Here is an 18,871-nt window from a genome sequence, read left to right on the forward strand (position 1 = left end):
CTGCACCCGTTGTGTGGCGCATCAAACGCTAGCGTCGGAATCTCGGCCCGACGCATTGCGATGGGGAGATTCCGACGCTAGTGTGAAAGTAGCCTTACCCAAATCAGTTCGTTTGCTGTCCTTTATGGGAACCTGATGCTGAAAGCAAGGCTTTTAAAGAGACAATTTCCCAGGACTGTCCCGGTGTCTGGAAAAGCGACTGTGTGCCTGCAACGCTGGCCTTCAGGTACTGGAAACTCCGTCCGCTGGTCCAGTGTGGGCTCCTTCATGCAGGTGGCGGTGAAGATAATGTGAAAAGGGCGCACGGGAAGATGACCACGGTGTGTTACCCTGACGTCACTGATGCAAGGCACGCTGGGAATAGGCGTGCTGTAGAAGATGGTGGCGCACTTTGCTGGCGTCGCTACAGCAGGGTGCGCTGGGAGAAGTTGCTCCCTTAGGAATCTTGCAGATTGACAGGTGACCAGAAGTAAGAGGCCGAAAGGTGTGTACAGGGAGGAGACGACGTGTGGTCCCTCATTCAAAATGAGGTCTGACCACAGGCAGAGCGCTTGTGCTCCTGCTCTCCTTCCTGGTTATCATGGAGGATCAGCAGCAGCCTCAACAGCGTGGACATGGTGGGGGGCAGCCGTTCAAGCGACAGGAGTGGCATCAGACCCAGCAGACCAACTCAGGACTCCCTGGTGTCCAAAAAAGATAATTTTTGTATTTCTGAACAGCCTCCGAAATGGTGCCTTTGGAATGACAGTGGGTGGTGAGTGATCTACGTGAATGTTCACCAGTTTTATAGGGCCCTGCATTTTTGTTTGGTCACTAGGGAAGACCTAGAAAAGCCAGTGCCAAAAGAAATCATAGAGAATATGCACTGTGTAAAATCCCGCTAACAGGTGACTGTCAGAAATGACTCTCTTCAACCTGTATATAGAAAAAGATTAGAGAGAACTCCTGACTTTGCCTCAAACCTTAAATCTGTCATCAGAGCAGAGGTGGAAGACTCCCTTAAAACTCTGAGAAAAGGGAAGAAGAAATCTAGGGAAATTTCTTCTGAGTCTGATATTTTACAGGTTTTAGAAAGAGAATATGAATCCGGATCTTCGTCAGATAAGTGACATAGGGTTAAGATCATAACATCGGGTAAGTCTATAACATCGGGTAAGGGTGTTCCAAGGTTGATTAGCCACATACAGGAGGTGCATGGGGGGAATCCTAGGGTGATGACATTTGCTGGCATAGAGAAAGTATACCATCTAGAAGAGGGGGTGACCTCCATAATTTATTACTAAGAAGGGAAGCAAGATGGATAATGCGGACAGGAGCTATGGGGCCCGCAGGCTTAAATGATAAGGTAGACATGTCGATAATTTTGTGACCAGGTTATCCGTACTCCCTCCGTATAATGCATTAATATGAACGCAGTTTCGTTTTCTCTCAAAATGAGTTATGTTGTAAGTTTTTTTCGGATGTTAGTAATGTCGGTGTAATGTACCTAATAGTTAGTGTGGGCTAGCATCCTAATGTTATATGAGAAAGTCAGGTCAGATAGAGCTGAACAGTCGTCCGATAATGATTTGATCTAATGATACATAATTTTGTTTCATAATGCTTCAAATACTGGGTTTAGTATACGCTACACATAGCGTTCACTTTTTGAATTGTTGTGTATTGTTTTTAGCTGGTTTTAGTTACTCGTACTGTGAATGGGCAGAGTGGGACTGGGAGGAGGCGTGCCTGCAGCATAAATCTCGCTGGTACACTCCGTTGTTATGTGCACCCCTGAGCCGTGAAGATTTGAAAGCAATAAAGATTAACCTGCTTTGAAGATCGGTGAGTGCTGCCACTTTCTTCCTCTAGTGATAGGGGAAAGATCATGTTTTCCAGTAGAGGATACGGACGGATTAACAACATAAAATCAACTATGGGCTTTAAAGAGGAAAAATTCCTAAATTCCTAGAAGATGTAATGTTTGGAGCAAAGGAAGAATTGTACCTTTCCTGTTAATAGCAAAATTTTATTAACACGTTTATTAACATGGAATGGAAGAAACCAGAAAAAAATGGGACCCCTACCCTCATCTTCAAGAGATATCCTGTTGAAGAGCAGGATACAGAGATGTGCGATAGAGTCCTCAGAATAGACATGACGGTGTCCAAATCCTAAAAGATCAGCCCTACCATTTGAGGATACTGGCATTTTAAGAGACCCGCTGGACAAGAAGGCAGAGTGGTATTTGAGGCACACGTGAAAAGCTGCAGCGGGGGAGATTTGAAACCAGCAATTGCAGAAACCTGTATTGCTCGTTCCCTAATCATCCGGTTGCAGCAAAAAGAAGCACAACTGAGGGATAAGACCCCTAGGAAAGAAGTCAGGATCATCTTAAGAGCTGTGCTGGATTGTAAATGCACACAAGTCAAAACTGACGGGAAAAATTGTCTTTTTTTGGTCTCATTCTAGATTTCGAGTTACAAACTTGCCTTTTACTCGAAGGGAAGAAAGACCAGATGGTATCCCTAGCCTCAACAGCAAAGGACATTCTGTAAATTACTTTGAGGAAGGCAGTGTCCTTGTTAGGGACTCTGACATCCTGTATCTCGGCGATGAAGGGGGAAACATTCTTCTGTAACCAGAAGTTCCCTCTTATGGTGGATAGACTAAACAAACCTGTCTTCAGGTGTCCCATTGATGACACCGGTAAGTGACATTATTACTACCACGGATGCAAGCAAGTCAGGTTGGGGGGCACATCTGAGAGAGATCAGGCAATTCAGGGTTCTTGGTCGGTTTGCGAGAGATGTCAGTCTTTGAACTTGAAGTTGTGGGCAGTAGAAAAAGTGCTGAAAGGGGTTTCTTCCCTCCTTGGTCGCCACGTTCTCATCATGCCAATCTTGCTACAGTGGCGTATGTCAGTCACCAGGGGGGGGATCGAGGTCCCACTCACTAATGAAAGCGGTAAAAAATCTTTTCCAACTGGCAGAAAAAAGGCCTTCTATTCCAAACAGCATTATATATAAAGGGGATAGAGAACACCAGAACAGACTTAAGTCTCAACAGACTGAAGCAAGGAGAATGGACACTAAATTCCAAGGTATTTCAGCAGTTAGTAGACTTGCGTGGACTGCCAGAGGTTTTTGTCAACAAGGAGAACAGGAGAGTGGAGAGGTTCTGTTCACTGAATCCAAAAGAAGGCCCTCATGCAGTAGATGCCCTTCAGATCCCTTGGCATTTCAAGATGACATATGCCTTTCCTCCGATTGTCATGATCCCAGCAATTTTGAGGAAGATCATGGAGGATTAGGCAAGAGTGGTTTTTTTTGTTTTTGTTTTTTTTTTAAATTGTTTATTAACCACAAAATAAAAGTATGCAATATACACATTTGTACATATTATTGTTACATTCAATATAGAACATGTATATTGTATGCATTGTTAGGTATAAAGTAGAACGTATATTCTTAATTATATCCAAGATGATGTTTATAATTATGGAATTTCCAAAAGACAACAAGTTGTGCATATCAAATCATTTACTTCATGTGAACCATGTAAGCGAGAACATAGAACCATGAGAATTTAAAGTTCCTAAGCTACAACTATATCTATGGTAACTACCATTCCGCCGATTGATATTGAGCATTATATTTTCCTGTGTGCGATGTCTTCAGAAATCCAACTCTTTACACTGATACCAATTAACTATGAATTTATAGAGTAAGGTGAGAGGAATTCCACCTGTTCCAGATTTTATCAAATTTACCTGGACATCCTCTATTCTGATATAATGTACGTTCGTGTGGGATAACAGAGTTCACCAGTTCAATCCAGGTTCTGAGGGAAGGACATGAACCCCCCCCCATCCACCGTAATGCCAATACCTTCCGTGCCCAAACAAATTAATTAGTGGCTCAAGAGGAACAGGAGCTGACAACAGGGACGTTGATAATGATGTCACCTCTTTCCTATATTGAAGGATGATGGGGCACTTCCACATCATGTGGATGAAATCTGCTTCTGATGAATGACAACGTAAGCATTCTGATGATTGAAGTCGACCCAGCTTAAAAAGTCATATCGGAGTCAAATATGATTGGTATATTATATATAACTGGGTCATCCTGTTAATAATCGATGGGGACACCCTGAGTGGAGACTCTAGAATCTCTTCCCATTCCTTTTCTTGCAAGTCGGGGATAAGTCCCTCCCACTTCCCCCAATAGATCTTATAGCAGACCCAGTCCCCACAGACAACATATAGGTATACAAGGCAAGAGTGATTTTGATGGCTACATTTTGGCCAAAAAGAACATGGTTTTCCTTTTAATGAGGTTAATGTGTGTGTGTCCGATCCATAGATCCTGCTGGAGATCCCAGAAATTAAAAGGGCACTATTCAGTCAAAAAGGGTTCTCCAGGATTAGTCTCAGCCATATTGAAGAGTAAACAACAACAACTAACAACCATTTTTCAGGCAAGAAATTAGTGGGGAAGGTTTAAGTTAAACTCTTTCTAGAACTTGTCCAAAGGCATTTAGAGCTTGGACTATGTACTAATACCTTCAAGGTTCAAATTTCAGCCCTGGGTGCTTTATACGATTGTAATCTGGCAGCTAGCAGGTGGATATCGAGGTTCATAAGATCCTGCAACAGATCCTGACCAGTCCCATTGCAAGGGTTCCCACTAAACTTGGTGCTGGAGAAGTTAACAAAAAATCAATTTGAACCATTACAAGAATTATCATTTTCAGTATCTTACTGAAGACCATAATATGGTAGCATTGAGGTTCCATAGAAGTCAGGAGATCATCCTGCCTGCCTTTTGTAATAGTCCTGAAAACACAGGAGAGGAAAAACTTCAGTCTCGCTGTCAGAAGGATGTTGATAGAAAAGATGTCTGTTTCTAGTCAGTGGAGAGAGCCAATCCTTGTTTGTAGCCTTTCAGGGCAACAAGAAATGGTGTAAGGCAGTGGTGGGGAACCTCAGGCCCCCGAGCTATTTACGGCCCTCGATGACCTTTTATCAGGCCCTCGGGCAGATTCTCAGGTACCGCATTCTTGGGCTGGGAGCTGTATTTTGATGGCCACAAGCTCATTCATTTCTTATTGCTCTGCTAGCACCTGCATGCAGTGTTCACTACTGAACATTGAAGGGCATGCAGTGAAAGATTACATCCTAACACCAGTGCCAGTCAGGATGTACTTTGTGGGCGGAGTTTGTACTGCCCCCGAAGGATGGTATAAATATCCAAATAGCCCTTGCCAGAAAAAAAGATTCCCCACCCCTGGTGTAAGGTATCAAAAAGTACTATAGCAAGGTGCATTTGAGATTCTATTAGTTTAGCTTACTCCTATAGTGATGTGCCAGTTCCAGAGGGCATCAAAGCCCATTCCACCAGAATGGTCGCAACCTCATGGGCAGAAAAGGCGGAGGTATCTATTGACCAGATTTGTAAGGCCACAACTTTAAAGGGAAGGTATCGCGTTTGTAGATCATTAATAAATCACTGTAATGTAGCATAACATGCTGTTATAACCAAGTTTTGAATGCACGTGAAACGTATTTCGTGTGTTATATGACTTTAAAGAAGGCACTGAGGGCTGACCTCTTGTGTTCACAGCAGTAGCACGACACTATCTGTGTCATAATACGGCACCCTTTGGTCATAGGGTCAGCAGCGGTCTATTATCTCCTATCTTTATCATTGCAGCTGCATTAGCAGTAAGCTGGGCATGCCTCTGTGGGCTGCACAACTCACTGCTGTAGGTGTGACTGGCTGCCATTTTATTATAGCCCAGTGCTATCTGGCGAGCTCCACTTACTCTCTATCGCAGGACAGAAGAATGGCTCACTGGAGCCGGAGGATGGAGAGTGGGGAGTGCAGGTGATTTACCTCCCTGCTCCTCTGTCCTGTACTCCAGGCACTGCACGTCCTGGGCAGACATCTCTGCTCTTACACGCTGCCCTGCGTCCTTCTCTGTCTCCGCCTCCTCACTCACACAGTCCCAGTGATCCTGCATTCACAGCCTGCAGAGAGGGAGGTGACACCTGGAGAGAGAGCAGGACAGCTGACAGGACAGTGGTTAAGGTGGGGAAGGGGGATGGCAAGAATGTTATTCACAAAACGGGAGAGAAATAGCATGCCCACAGCAGGGATCATATATCCTTCCCCCATATATCTCTTCTGTGATTTTCCATAGACCAGCACACTGCGCTCCTGAAATACTCTGTGCTCCTGTCACCCTGCTCCTTCCCCCATATAGCTCCACTATGACCCCCCCATAGAACAGCACACTGCTTTCCTGAAATACTCTATGCTGCAGTCACCATGTTCCTTCCCCCATATATCTCCCTCTGTGACTATGGAGGTCACTGTCTTTCCCCATGGGTGCTGTCTGTCTCTCTCCCCTTGTGTGCTCTGCATCCCCCTGTGTCTGTTCGCTCTTGCTCCTATGCACTCCTCTCCCCCTGCATGTCTCTCTCCCATTGGGTCGCTCTCCCTCCTCTCCCCCCTGCATGTCTTACGCCCCATGGGTCGCTCTCACTCCTATGCACTCCTCTCCCCCTGCATGTCTCTCTCCCCATGGGTCGCTCTCCCTCCTCTCCCCCTGCATATCTCACTCCCCATGGGTCGCTCTCACTCCTATGCACTCCTCTCCCCCTGCATGTCTCTCCCCATGGGTCGCTCTCCTGTTGTGAATTCTGTGGCAGAGCTCCCGCCTGTGGTCACAAGTGGTACTTCGGCTGATTCTCTCTGTGAGCTTCCGTTGGTGGAGGAAAGTGGTACTGCGGCTTCTGAGTTTCCTTCCTCAGGTATGGGGTGAAGTCGTTAGGTGCTGCTCTATTTAACTCCACCTAGTGCTTTGATCCTGGCCTCCAGTCAATGTTCTAGTATTGGACCTGTTTCCTCCTGGATCATTCCTGTGGCCTGCTGCTCTGCATAGCTAAGTTCCGCTTTGCTATTTTGTTTGCTGTTTTTTTCTGTCCAGCTTGTCTATTTGTTTTTTCCTGCTTGCTGGGAGCTCTGGGACGCAGAGGGTGTACCTCCGTGCCGTTAGTTCGGTACGGAGGGTCTTTTTGCCCCCTTTGCGTGGGTTTTGTAGGGTTTTGTGTTGACCGCAAAGTTACCTTTCCTATCCTCGCTCTGTTCAGAAAGTCGGGCCTCACTTTGCTAAATCTATTTCATCTCTACGTTTGTCTTTTCATCTTTACTCAGTCATTATATGTGGGGGCTGCCTTTTCCTTTGGGGTATTTCTCTGAGGCAAGGTAGGCTTATTTTCTATCTTCAGGCTAGCTAGTTTCTCAGGCTGTGTCGAGTTGCATAGGGAGCGTTAGGCGCAATCCACGGCTGCCTTTAGTGTGTTGGAGAGGATTAGGGATTGCGGTCAGCAGAGTTTCCACGTCTCAGAGCTCGTTCTAGGTTTTTGGGTTATTGTCAGGTCACTGTATGTGCTCTGACCTCAATGTCCATTGTGGTACTGAATTACCTTATCATGACACTCTCCCTCCTCTCCCCCCCCTGCATGTCTTTCCCCATGGGTCGCTCTCCCTCCTCTCCCCCCCCTGCATGTCTTGCGCCCCATGGGTCGCTCTCACTCCTATGCACTCCTCTCCCCCTGCATGTCTCTCTCCCCATGGGTCGCTCTCCCTCCTCTCCCCCTGCATATCTCACTCCCCATGGGTCGCTCTCACTCCTATGCACTCCTCTCCCCCTGCATGTCTCTCCCCATGGGTCGCTCTCCTGTTGTGAATTCTGTGGCAGAGCTCCCGCCTGTGGTCACAAGTGGTACTTCGGCTGATTCTCTCTGTGAGCTTCCGTTGGTGGAGGAAAGTGGTACTGCGGCTTCTGAGTTTCCTTCCTCAGGTATGGGGTGAAGTCGTTAGGTGCTGCTCTATTTAACTCCACCTAGTGCTTTGATCCTGGCCTCCAGTCAATGTTCTAGTATTGGACCTGTTTCCTCCTGGATCATTCCTGTGGCCTGCTGCTCTGCATAGCTAAGTTCCGCTTTGCTATTTTGTTTGCTGTTTTTTTCTGTCCAGCTTGTCTATTTGTTTTTTCCTGCTTGCTGGGAGCTCTGGGACGCAGAGGGTGTACCTCCGTGCCGTTAGTTCGGTACGGAGGGTCTTTTTGCCCCCTTTGCGTGGGTTTTGTAGGGTTTTGTGTTGACCGCAAAGTTACCTTTCCTATCCTCGCTCTGTTCAGAAAGTCGGGCCTCACTTTGCTAAATCTATTTCATCTCTACGTTTGTCTTTTCATCTTTACTCACAGTCATTATATGTGGGGGCTGCCTTTTCCTTTGGGGTATTTCTCTGAGGCAAGGTAGGCTTATTTTCTATCTTCAGGCTAGCTAGTTTCTCAGGCTGTGTCGAGTTGCATAGGGAGCGTTAGGCGCAATCCACGGCTGCCTTTAGTGTGTTGGAGAGGATTAGGGATTGCGGTCAGCAGAGTTTCCACGTCTCAGAGCTCGTTCTAGGTTTTTGGGTTATTGTCAGGTCACTGTATGTGCTCTGACCTCAATGTCCATTGTGGTACTGAATTACCTTATCATGACACTCTCCCTCCTCTCCCCCCCCTGCATGTCTTTCCCCATGGGTCGCTCTCCCTCCTCTCCCCCCCTGCATGTCTCACTCCCCATGGGTCGCTCTCCCTCCTATGCACTCCTCTCCCCCTGCATGTCTCTATCCCCCCTGCATGTCTCACTGCCCATGGGTCGCTCTCCTTCCTATGCCATCCTCTCCCCCTGCACTCCTCTCCCCCTGCATGTCTTTCCCCATTGCACACACAGCTCAGTGCGTGCGATAACAGGAGCTACGGGGGTCATGCTGTCACATATCAGCGTCATCCCACAGCTGTGACTGTCACCTGCGGTAACGCTATCGCCGTTTTTTTCGGTCACAGCGCTGCGGGATCATGCTGGCAAATGTTAGGGTGATTCCGCAGCTGACTGTGACCTGCGGTAAAAAAGCAGGCACGGACCGATGAGACTACTGCTCCCATTGGGCTATGCTTGATGGGAGAGTAGTATCATCTGCCGGTACCTGTGCTCACAGTTTAAAAAAAAAGATACATTACATACAAATTCGCATAAAAATAAAAAAACATTATATTCACGGCGGCACAGTGCTCCAATGCAGGGCCCCGATTACCACCTGTCAGTGTATCACCGGCTATCTTTGAGAGCAGTCATATCACTCTCCTGAAATACTCTGTGCTCCTGTCACCCTGCTCCCTCCACCATATAGCTTTCTCTGTGACCCCCCCATAGACCAGCACACTGCCATATGGATCACACATAATGCCGCCATATCTATTTATCACATGATACTCCCATAAAGACCACACATTATACCGCCATATATATTTATTACATAATACGGCCATATAGATCGCACATGATGCCACCATATTTATTTTTTACATAGTACTGCCATATATACCACACTTGATGCCTCCAAGTATTATGTGTGATCTGTATTATGGCATTATGTGTGATCTATATGACGGTATATGTGATCTGTATGGGGGTATTATGTTTGATCAGTATGGTGGAATAATGTAAAAAATATGACTGTATTATATGATAACTATATTGTGGGATTGTGTGATCTATGTGGCATTATGTGAAAATTATATGATGGTTTTATGTGTGATCTACATGGTGTTGTGTGTGATGTATGTGACCGTATTATGTGTGATCTATATGGCGGTATTATGTGAGAAGTATATAGCGGTATGTGAGAAGTATATGGCGGTATTATATGAGAACACTGGCGGTATGTGTGATCTATATGACAGTATTATGTGAGAACTATATGATGTTTATAGCCTAGGAAGGGGTTAATGCCCATGGATCTTCCCAAGCTATGAATATCAGCCCGCGGCTGTATATTTAGCCTTTACTGGCTATTAAAATAGGGGGACCCCCAAAAAAACGATGTGGGGTTCCCCTATAATTAATAACCAGAAAAGGCAATGCAGACAGCTGCGGGCTGATATTAATAGCCTAAGAAGGGGGCATGGATATTGCCCCCTCCCCCCCCCCCCCCCTTTCCCCGGCTACAAACACCAGCTCACAGCCACCACAGAAATGGCGCATCTCTAAGGTACGCCAGTTCCGGCACTTAGCCTCTCTCTTCCCACTGCCCTGTAGCGGTGGCATATGGGGTAATATTTGTGGGGTTGATGTAACCTTTGTATGGTAAGGTGACATCAAGCCGTCTTAGTAATGGAGAGGCGTCAATAAGACACCTACCATTACTAATCCTATAGTTGTTAAGGGGTTAAATAAACACACACACAGCCACAATAAAGTATTTCAATTAAATAAAACACTACACCGTTTCCCATCTTTATTATTCAGCTAATCCATGCAACGCCCTCGATCTCCTGAAAAAAATAAAATAAACCAGCAGTATACTCCCTGTTCCCGCACACACATACACGCAGATGCACACACGCACATGTTCACAGCTCAGTCTCCGCCCACACACTCTTCCTCCTCCCTATCTGCAGCATTTATCGCACGCAACTCTGCAGCAAAACCACAGATTTTTAAACCTGCAGTTTTGCTGCAAATTTGCCTAACTCAATGGAAGTCAATGGGTGCAGAAACGCTGCAGATCAGCAAAAAGAATTGACATGCTGCGGAAAATAAACCCTGCAAATCCGCATGTATTTTTCTGCAGCATGTGCACAACAATTCTCAATTTCCCATTGACTAACATTGGTGGTGCACTACACTGCGGATTTGATGCAATTTTGCGCATCCAAAAACGCTGTGGAAAAGCATAAAAATCCGCAACGTGTGCATATAGCCCAAGTGTCTCACCCCTGCTGTTCCATGTGTATCTCTCTCCCCATCACGCTCCACCTGTCTCACCCCTGCTGTTCCATGTGTATTCTCTTCCCATCACGCTCCATGTGTCTCACGCCTGCTGCTCCATGTGTATCTCTCTCGTATCTCTCTCCCCATCACGCTCCATGTGTCTCACCCCTGCTATTCCATGTGTATCTCTCTCCCCATCACGCTCCGTGTCTCACCCCTGCTATTCCATGTGTATCTCTCTCCCCATCACGCTCCATGTGTCTCACCCCTGCTATTCCATGTGTATCTCTCTCCCCATCACGCTCCGTGTCTCACCCCTGCTATTCCATGTGTATCTCTCTCCCCATCACGCTCCATGTGTCTCACCCCTGCTATTCCATGTGTATCTCTCTCCCCATCACGCACCATGTGTCTCACTCATCATTCTACATGTCTCGCTCTCTCCCATCAGTCTCTCTCAGCCATACCAATGTATATCCCCTCCCTCCACAATGCCTGGCCATTCACTGCAGCCTGGATCTCCTTCTTATCTTACTGATGGATGAGTCACAGACCGCTCACAGATAATGCTGCTCCATACACACCACATGTCTTCACTCTTCCTCCAGTCCACCATGCTGCTGAGCCCACCATCTTCTGCTCCTCTGTAAACAAGCTGTGCTTCTGATGCAGTAACTGCTGGTGATAGCAGGTCACAGGTCAGTCACACACAAAATGGCGCTGCCCTGTGATGCTGCTCTTCATTCTGCCCCAGGGATACTAGACCACCCGAAAGGGGAGGGAAATGGTGATGTCAGTCGTTACTGCCCCAATTTTCCAGCTAACCGTAAAGCTGGTAAGTCTTACTATAGCTGCTTGAGGTCTAAAACGGAAAATGCTCCCCCTAGTGGTAAGTATATATATATGTAATAAAATATCATATTTTTCATATAGAAATGTTTGCAAACATTGCATTAATACATTTTATTTACTATTTTAAGCTTAATTTCACCAAAAAAACAAACTACAAGAAAACTGGTGGCACCTTCCCTTTAAGCACTATAGACTAGATTTATCCTCCTTTGCTGACCTAAACTTTGGTAGGAAAGTGCCCTGTAATTCTCTCAGGTGTGCTGTCATGGGTGCAGGGAAAACACCAATGTTGCTTACCAGTATCCGTTTTTTCGAGAGCCCATGACAGCACCTGTATATTCTGCCCCCCCTTTCACTATAGAATGTATTTAGAGTTGGGTGAAATAATGAATTTGGTGTTGGTTGTGTATATAATTAATTTGGAGTTCCTCTCGTGCTCTGTAACCCAACTGATGTGGGGGACAGGTAAGGGCCTTCTATTTCAGTAGGTTTCTTGTGCAGATCCCTCTCTTGGGAATGGTGTCATGAGCTCTGGAAATAAAACAGCTACTGGTAAGTAACCTTGGTGTTTTGGAAAGGGCCAACAATTTTGTCTGGCCCCTTTTTGGGGTTGTTTGAGAAATGATGTCCAATTTGTCTTTTTTTGTGTGTGTTGTTCAAATACACACAAAGGAAATAAACATGTATAACAAAACGTGTAATTTTAATAATTTTCTTGGAGAAATACTTCATTTTCTGCACGGTGGCACAGTGGTTAGCACTGCAGCCTTGCAGCGCTGGAGTCTTGGGTTGAAATCCCACCAAGGACATAATCTGCAAGGAGTTTGTATGTTCTCCCCGTGTTTGCATGGGTTTCCTCCGGGTACTCCGGTTTCCTCCCACATTCCAAAGACATACTGATAGGGAATTTAGATTGTGAGCCCCATCGGGGACAGCGATGATAATGTGTGCAAACTGTAAAGCGCTGCGGAATAGGTTAGCGCTATATAAAAATAAAGATTATTATTTATTTTCTGGAAGAGGTAGTTTGAAAAAAAAAAAAAACCTTAGGCAGGATCGACCTTCAGCGATTTGTAATCGTGGGTGTCGATTGTTGCCATGGGACCCTGAGATCATCTGATGACCACAGGGAACGGTGACCTGTGAGATCCAGCTATAAGCCTGGCTTTCCCAGACTGTCAGTGACTCGCTGACAGGTCTCAAGTACTGCAGTGCCTGAGACAAATGATCAGAGTAAAAATTCTACATGTCCCACAGTAGAACTTAATAAAAAATTTAAATACGTGTGAAAAAGAAAAACAACTAAATGTAGAATAATCAGTTTAGCCATTTTATGCGCCTTGGTGATCTAGCAAAGATATCCTATACGGTGAACATCATAAAATATAATACACATCGTAAAATAAAATACCCACCCAAAAATGTTTTCTGTTTCATCATACTGACACACAAAAAATGAATAGAAAAAAAATCAAAAGGTCATATTTAAAAAAACAAAAACAAAATATCAGCGCCAAAACGTCCCACACATAAACAAGCCCCAACATGGCTCATTTTGGAAAAAAATAGTTGCAGCTCTCATAATATGATGGTGCAAAAACAAATACATTTTTGTTAAATTATTGGTTTTATTCATTGTGTCTGAACAAATTTAAAAAAAGTGATCAAAAAACATGTACACCAAAACTGTACCATAAAAACTAGCTGTGCAAAAAATAAGGCCTCATACACCTCTGTTCTCAAAAACATAAAAATATTACAGCTCTCAGAATTTGGTGACAAAATGACTTTTACTGTGTATGTATGTGTGTGTGTATATATGTGTACATATATGTGTGTATATATATATTATGCTGTGTGTGTATATATGAGTATGTACGTGTGTATATCTATATTATTTTCTTTTTTTTAATGTGTGGTGCGCAAGACATAAAAAACCTAAACAAATCTGGGATCGCTGGGACACATGAGTGTGATCCAGCCTTATTATTATGGAAGTGATCATAAAATGTTATGTTCCCCAAAATGTTATCGATAACAATCCTAACTTATTCTGCATAAAACCAGTGCCCACTTGGGTTCGTCATCTGTCACTGGAAATATAGGGGGTTCCCACTTTACTGGTAGGTCAGACTCTGGAAAAGTGACATAGCTCCTACCCCCTCCAAATCTAATCCAGTGACATCTGCACTCCTAAATCCAAATGTTCCTCCTCCTGAATCCCACTGTGCCGAAACTGCAGTAGGCAACCACATGTTTGCCATTACTTTCGCTGGGAGAGTCCAATTAACAATTGCGTGTCGTCATAAGCACAAGCTGAGCACAATGTATGTGGGCCCTTTATACTATCCATCCCTCCTTCCCTCCCTCATCCAGCCCTCTCTCCCTCCCTCATCCAGCCCTCTCTCTCCCTCCCTCTCTCATCCAACCCCCTCTCTCCCTCACTCCCTCATCCAGCCCTCTCCCTCCCTCTCTCATCCAGCCCTCTCTCCCTCCCTCCCTCATCCAGCCCTCTCTCTCCCTCCCTCCCTCCTCCAGCGCTCTCTCCCTCCCTTTCTCATCCAGCCCTCTCTCCCTCCCTCCCTCATCCAGCCCTCTCTCTCCCTCCCTCATCCAGCCCCTTCCCTCCCTCATCCAGCCCTCTCTCTCCCTCTCTCTCTCATCCAGCCCTCTCTCTCCCCCTCATCCAGCCCTCTCTCTCCCTCCCTCATCCAGCCCCCTCTCCCTGCCTCTCTCATCCAGCCCTCTCTCCCTCCCTCCCTCATCCAGCCCTCTCTCTCCCTCCCTCCCTCATCCAGCCCTCTCTCTCCCTCCCTCTCTCATCCAGCCCTCTCCCTCCCTCCCTCATCCAGCCCTCTCTCCCTCCCTCATCCAGCCCTCCCTCCCTCATCCAGCCCTCTCTCTCCCTCCCTCCCTCATCCAGCCCTCTCTCTCCCTCCCTCACCCAGCCCTCTCTCTCCCTCCCTCCCTCCCTCATCCAGCCCTCTCTCTCCCTCCCTCCCTCATCTAGCCCTCTCTCTCCCTCCCTCATCCAGCCCTCTCCCTCCCTCCCTCCCTCATCCAGCCCTCTCTCTCTCTCCCTCCCTCCCTCATCCAGCCCTCTCTCTCCCTCCCTCATCCAGCCCTCTGTCTCCCTCCCTCATCCAGCCCTCTCCCTCCCTCCCTCATCCAGCCCTCTCTCTCCCTCCCTCCCTCATCCAGCCCTCTCTCTCCCTCCCTCATCCAGCCCTCGCCCTTCCTTCCCTCATCCAGCCACCTCTCCCTCCCTCATCCAGCCCTCTCTCTCCCTCTCTCCCTCCCTCCCTCATCCAGCCCTCCCTCCCTCATCCAGCCCTCCCTCCCTCATCCAACCCCCTCTCACCCTCCCTCCCTCCCTCATCCAGCCCTCTCTCTCCCTCCCTCCCTCATCCAGCCCTTGCTCTCCCTCCCTCATCCAGCCCTCCCCCTCCCTCATCCAGCCCTCCCCCTCCCTCATCCAGCCCTCCCCCTCCCTCATCCAGCCCTCCCCCTCCCTCATCCAGCCCTCCCTCTCCCTCATCCAGCCCTCTCTCCCCCTCCCTCATCCAGCCCTCTCTCCCCCTCCCTCATCCAGCCTCTCTCCCTCCCTCCCTCATCCAGCCCTCTCTCCCTCCTTCCCCTCATCCAGCCCCCTCTCTCCCTCCCTCCCTCATCCAGCCCTCTCTCCCTCCTTCCCTCATCCAGCCCCCTCCCTCCCTCATCCAGCCCTCGCTCTCCCTCCCTCTCTCATCCAGCCCTCTCCCTCTCTCATCCAGCCCTCTCCCTCTCTCATCCAGCCCTCTCCCTCTCTCATCCAGCCCTCTCCCTCCCTCATCCAGCCCTCTCTCTCCCTCCCTCATCCAGCCCTCTCTCTCTCCCTCCCTCATCCAGCCCTCTCTCCCTCCTCCCCTCATCCAGCCCCCTCTCTCCCTCCCTCCCTCATCCAGCCCCCTCTCTCCCTCCCTCCCTCATCCAGCCCCCTCTCTCCCTCCCTCTCTCATCCAGCCCTCTCTCATCCAGCCCTCTCTCCCTCTCTCATCCAGCCCTCTCTCTCCCTCCCTCATCCAGCCCTCTCTCTCCCTCCATCCCTCATCCAGCCCTCGCTCTCCCTCCCTCTCTCATCCAGCCCTCTCTCCCTCCCTCATCCAGCCCTCTCTCCCTCCCTCTCTTATCCAGCCCTCTCTCCCTCCCTCTCTCATCCAGCCCTCGCTCTCCCTCCCTCTCTCATCCAGACCCCTCTCTCCCTCCCTCTCTCATCCAGCCCTCTCTCTCCCTCCCTCCCTTCCTCATACAGCCCTCTCTCTCCCTCCCTCCCTCATCCAGCCCTCGCTCTCCCTCCCTCCCTCCCTCCCTCCCTCATCCAGACCCCTCTCTCCCTCCCTCATCCAGCCCTCTCCCTCCCTCATCCAGCCCTCTCCCTCCCTCCCTCCCTCATCCAGCCCTCGCTCTCCCTCCCTCCCTCATCCAGACCCCTCTCTCCCTCCCTCCCTCATCCAGCCCTCCCTCCCTCATCCAGCCCTCTCTCCCTCCCTCTCTCATCCAGCCCCCTCTCCCTCCCTCCCTCATCCAGCCCTCTCTCTCCCTCCCTCCCTCCCTCATCCAGCCCTCTCTCTCCCTCCCTCCCTCATCCAGCCCTCTCTCTCCCTCCCTCCCTCCCTCCCTCATCCAGCCCTCTCTCTCCCTCCCTCCCTCATCCAGCCCTCTCTCTCTCCCTCCCTCATCCAGCCCTCTCTCCCTCCCTCTCTCATCCAGCCCTCTCTCCCTCCCTCTCTCATCCAGCCCCCTCTCCCTCCCTCCCTCATCCAGCCCCCTCTCCCTCCCTCCCTCATCCAGCCCTCTCTCTCCCTCCCTCCCTCCCTCCCTCATCCAGCCCTCTCTCTCTCTCCCTCCCTCCCTCATCCAGCCCTCTCTCTCCCTCCCTCCCTCATCCAGCCCTCTCTCTTCCTCCCTCCCTCATCCAGCCCTCTCTCTCTCTCTCCCTCCCTCCCTCCCTCATCCAGCCCTCTCTCTCTCTCCCTCCCTCCCTCCCTCATCCAGCCCTCTCTCCCTCCCTCCCTCATCCAGCCCTCTCTCTCCCTCCCTCCCTCATCCAGCCCTCTCTCTCCCTCCCTCCCTCATCCAGCCCTCTCTCTCCCTCCTTCATCCAGCCCTCTCTCTCCCTCCCTCCTTCATCCAGCCCTCTCTCTCCCTCCCTCCTTCATCCAGCCCTCTCTCTCCCTCCCTCCCTCATCCAGCCCTCTCTCTCCCTCCCTCCCTCATCCAGCCCTCTCTCTCTCTCTCCCTCCCTCCCTCATCCAGCCCTCTCTCTCCCTCCCTCCCTCATCCAGCCCTCTCTCTCCCTCCCTCCCTCATCCAGCCCTCTCTCATCCATCCTTGATGGATGCCAGCTGATACTACACAGCTGACTAACACCAAATACCATTACCCTGATTGCCTCTGCACCAGGGCAGTTGGGATGAACTGAGGCAAAGCTGCAGATTTGGCGCATCTAGTGTGATGCTCCACTTCTAGGGCGGCTCCGAGCTGGTAAGGGCACAAAAACCTGTGACCTTTCCAGTCTGATAATTTCAGTTCACAGCTGTCTGCGTTACCTTCACTGGTTATCAAAAATAGGGGGGCCCACATATCATGTTTTCTATTTCTATGGTTAGTACAAAGCTGGACAATAAGATTCACATGCCATGCACTGAAGGGTGCCATATTATGATGTCTTATGTGGTCTCATGTGGTTGTGAAGCTACATGTCTGTCGGATATCTATTATTCATTTTTCTATCTCTATATGCATCATTTTTTGCACATCTTTAAAGGGAAACTGTCACCAGAAAAAAAACTCTTAACCTGCAGATATGGGGTTAATTTGCAGGTTAATAGCGTTACTAACCTGCCTGGCTCCTGCACGTAGCCGAACGCTGCGGGGAGAAAACTTTATTTCCCCGTCTGTGTTCTGGTTTTAGTCTCTGCTTAGAGAATACAGAGCTGCTGCTATAACTGCGCCCCCTGACTGACAAAGGCTCTGCATTGCCGGCCGGCTGGCAGTCAGGGCTGGGGGTGCAGTAAGTCAGAGCTCTGTACACTCCAGAGCCGTGACGATCAAGTTAATTTTCTCCTCCCAAGCTGTTGGCTAGGCTCGGGCAGGTTAGTAACGCTATTAATTTGCAGATTAACCTCACATCTGCAGGTTTATCGTGTTTATTGTTTTTTTTCAGGTGACAGATTCCCTATAATAAAAAATAAAAATCAGTAATTTCTTGAGTTCATTTTATTGTGGTACTTGACACATAGATGGTGAAAATAGACCTTGCCACACTTTCACACATACATATGAAAGAGGCTGAAGATGTATTGTGAGGTTCTGCAGCAGGTGTATTGTCACACACCCCCCCGCAGGGAATGAAGTGAATCCAGAGGAACGAAAGATAGAAACAAAATGTATAGGGGTGTTGTATATCACAATACAGCGCAGATTAGCTTTAAAGTGAGAATTGTGGGGTCGGACTGCCTCTTTAATAGGTAATTGCCACGCACCGTGCACCTCCTTATACTTGTACCTCTGCACGGAGCTTGTCTATAAAACTTTTCATTAGGAATCAATGAGCAATGACAGTTTGCTTTCTATGGCACGCGTAACTGCACATCTATAAACTGATAAGAAGGTAAAGCAAGATGGCTATCCTCAAAATCATTACAACACAGGCACACCCAAAACACATTAGATACAAAAAATATTTGACCATCTTCTTTTCAATCTGAATTTAAGTCCGTTTATTCCCTTTAAATGTTTGCAAAGCATCCTATTGCATACCTTAGCTTGAAGTGTGTTCCCTGCAGTATTTATAACATTTTCATTTTTCTGTAAGGTTCGCCGAGTTTTGAAGAGTCAGGAAGTTTATGAAAATTTTCTCCGATGCATCGCTCTTTTTAACCAGGAGTTAGTATCTGGCTCGGAGCTTTTGCAGCTCGTCACACCTTTTTTAGGGTAAGTATAACATTATAAATAAGAATTGTAAAACGTAGTGTTATTGCTGTGTACATATTGTTTCCTGCTTCAACTTGGGATTTGTTATCTGGTAAAATTGACTCAGCAGGTTTTTGCTATGTAATCTGAAGACTGCATTATGCAATGTAGGGGTTAAAACATATTCGGTGATGTGTTTCCTTACAATGAAGGTTTTATAACCAGGATATTATCCCTGCTGTTCTAGATCTC

At 48.0% G+C, this 18,871-nt stretch overlaps 1 protein-coding gene across 1 annotated transcript in view; it reads left to right on the top strand.

The window, feature by feature from the left end:
• SIN3B (SIN3 transcription regulator family member B) overlaps nucleotides 1-18,871 on the top strand; it is a 91,486-nt gene that overhangs the window by 32,364 nt on the left and 40,251 nt on the right. Inside the window, exon 9 of the mRNA XM_069767761.1 lies at nucleotides 18,522-18,640. Coding sequence (XP_069623862.1) covers nucleotides 18,522-18,640 — 119 coding nt within the window. The remainder of the gene's footprint in view (nucleotides 1-18,521; nucleotides 18,641-18,871) is intronic.

Source organism: Ranitomeya imitator, chromosome 1 (assembly GCF_032444005.1).
Source record: "Ranitomeya imitator isolate aRanImi1 chromosome 1, aRanImi1.pri, whole genome shotgun sequence".
Classification (NCBI taxonomy): Eukaryota; Metazoa; Chordata; class Amphibia; order Anura; family Dendrobatidae; genus Ranitomeya; species Ranitomeya imitator.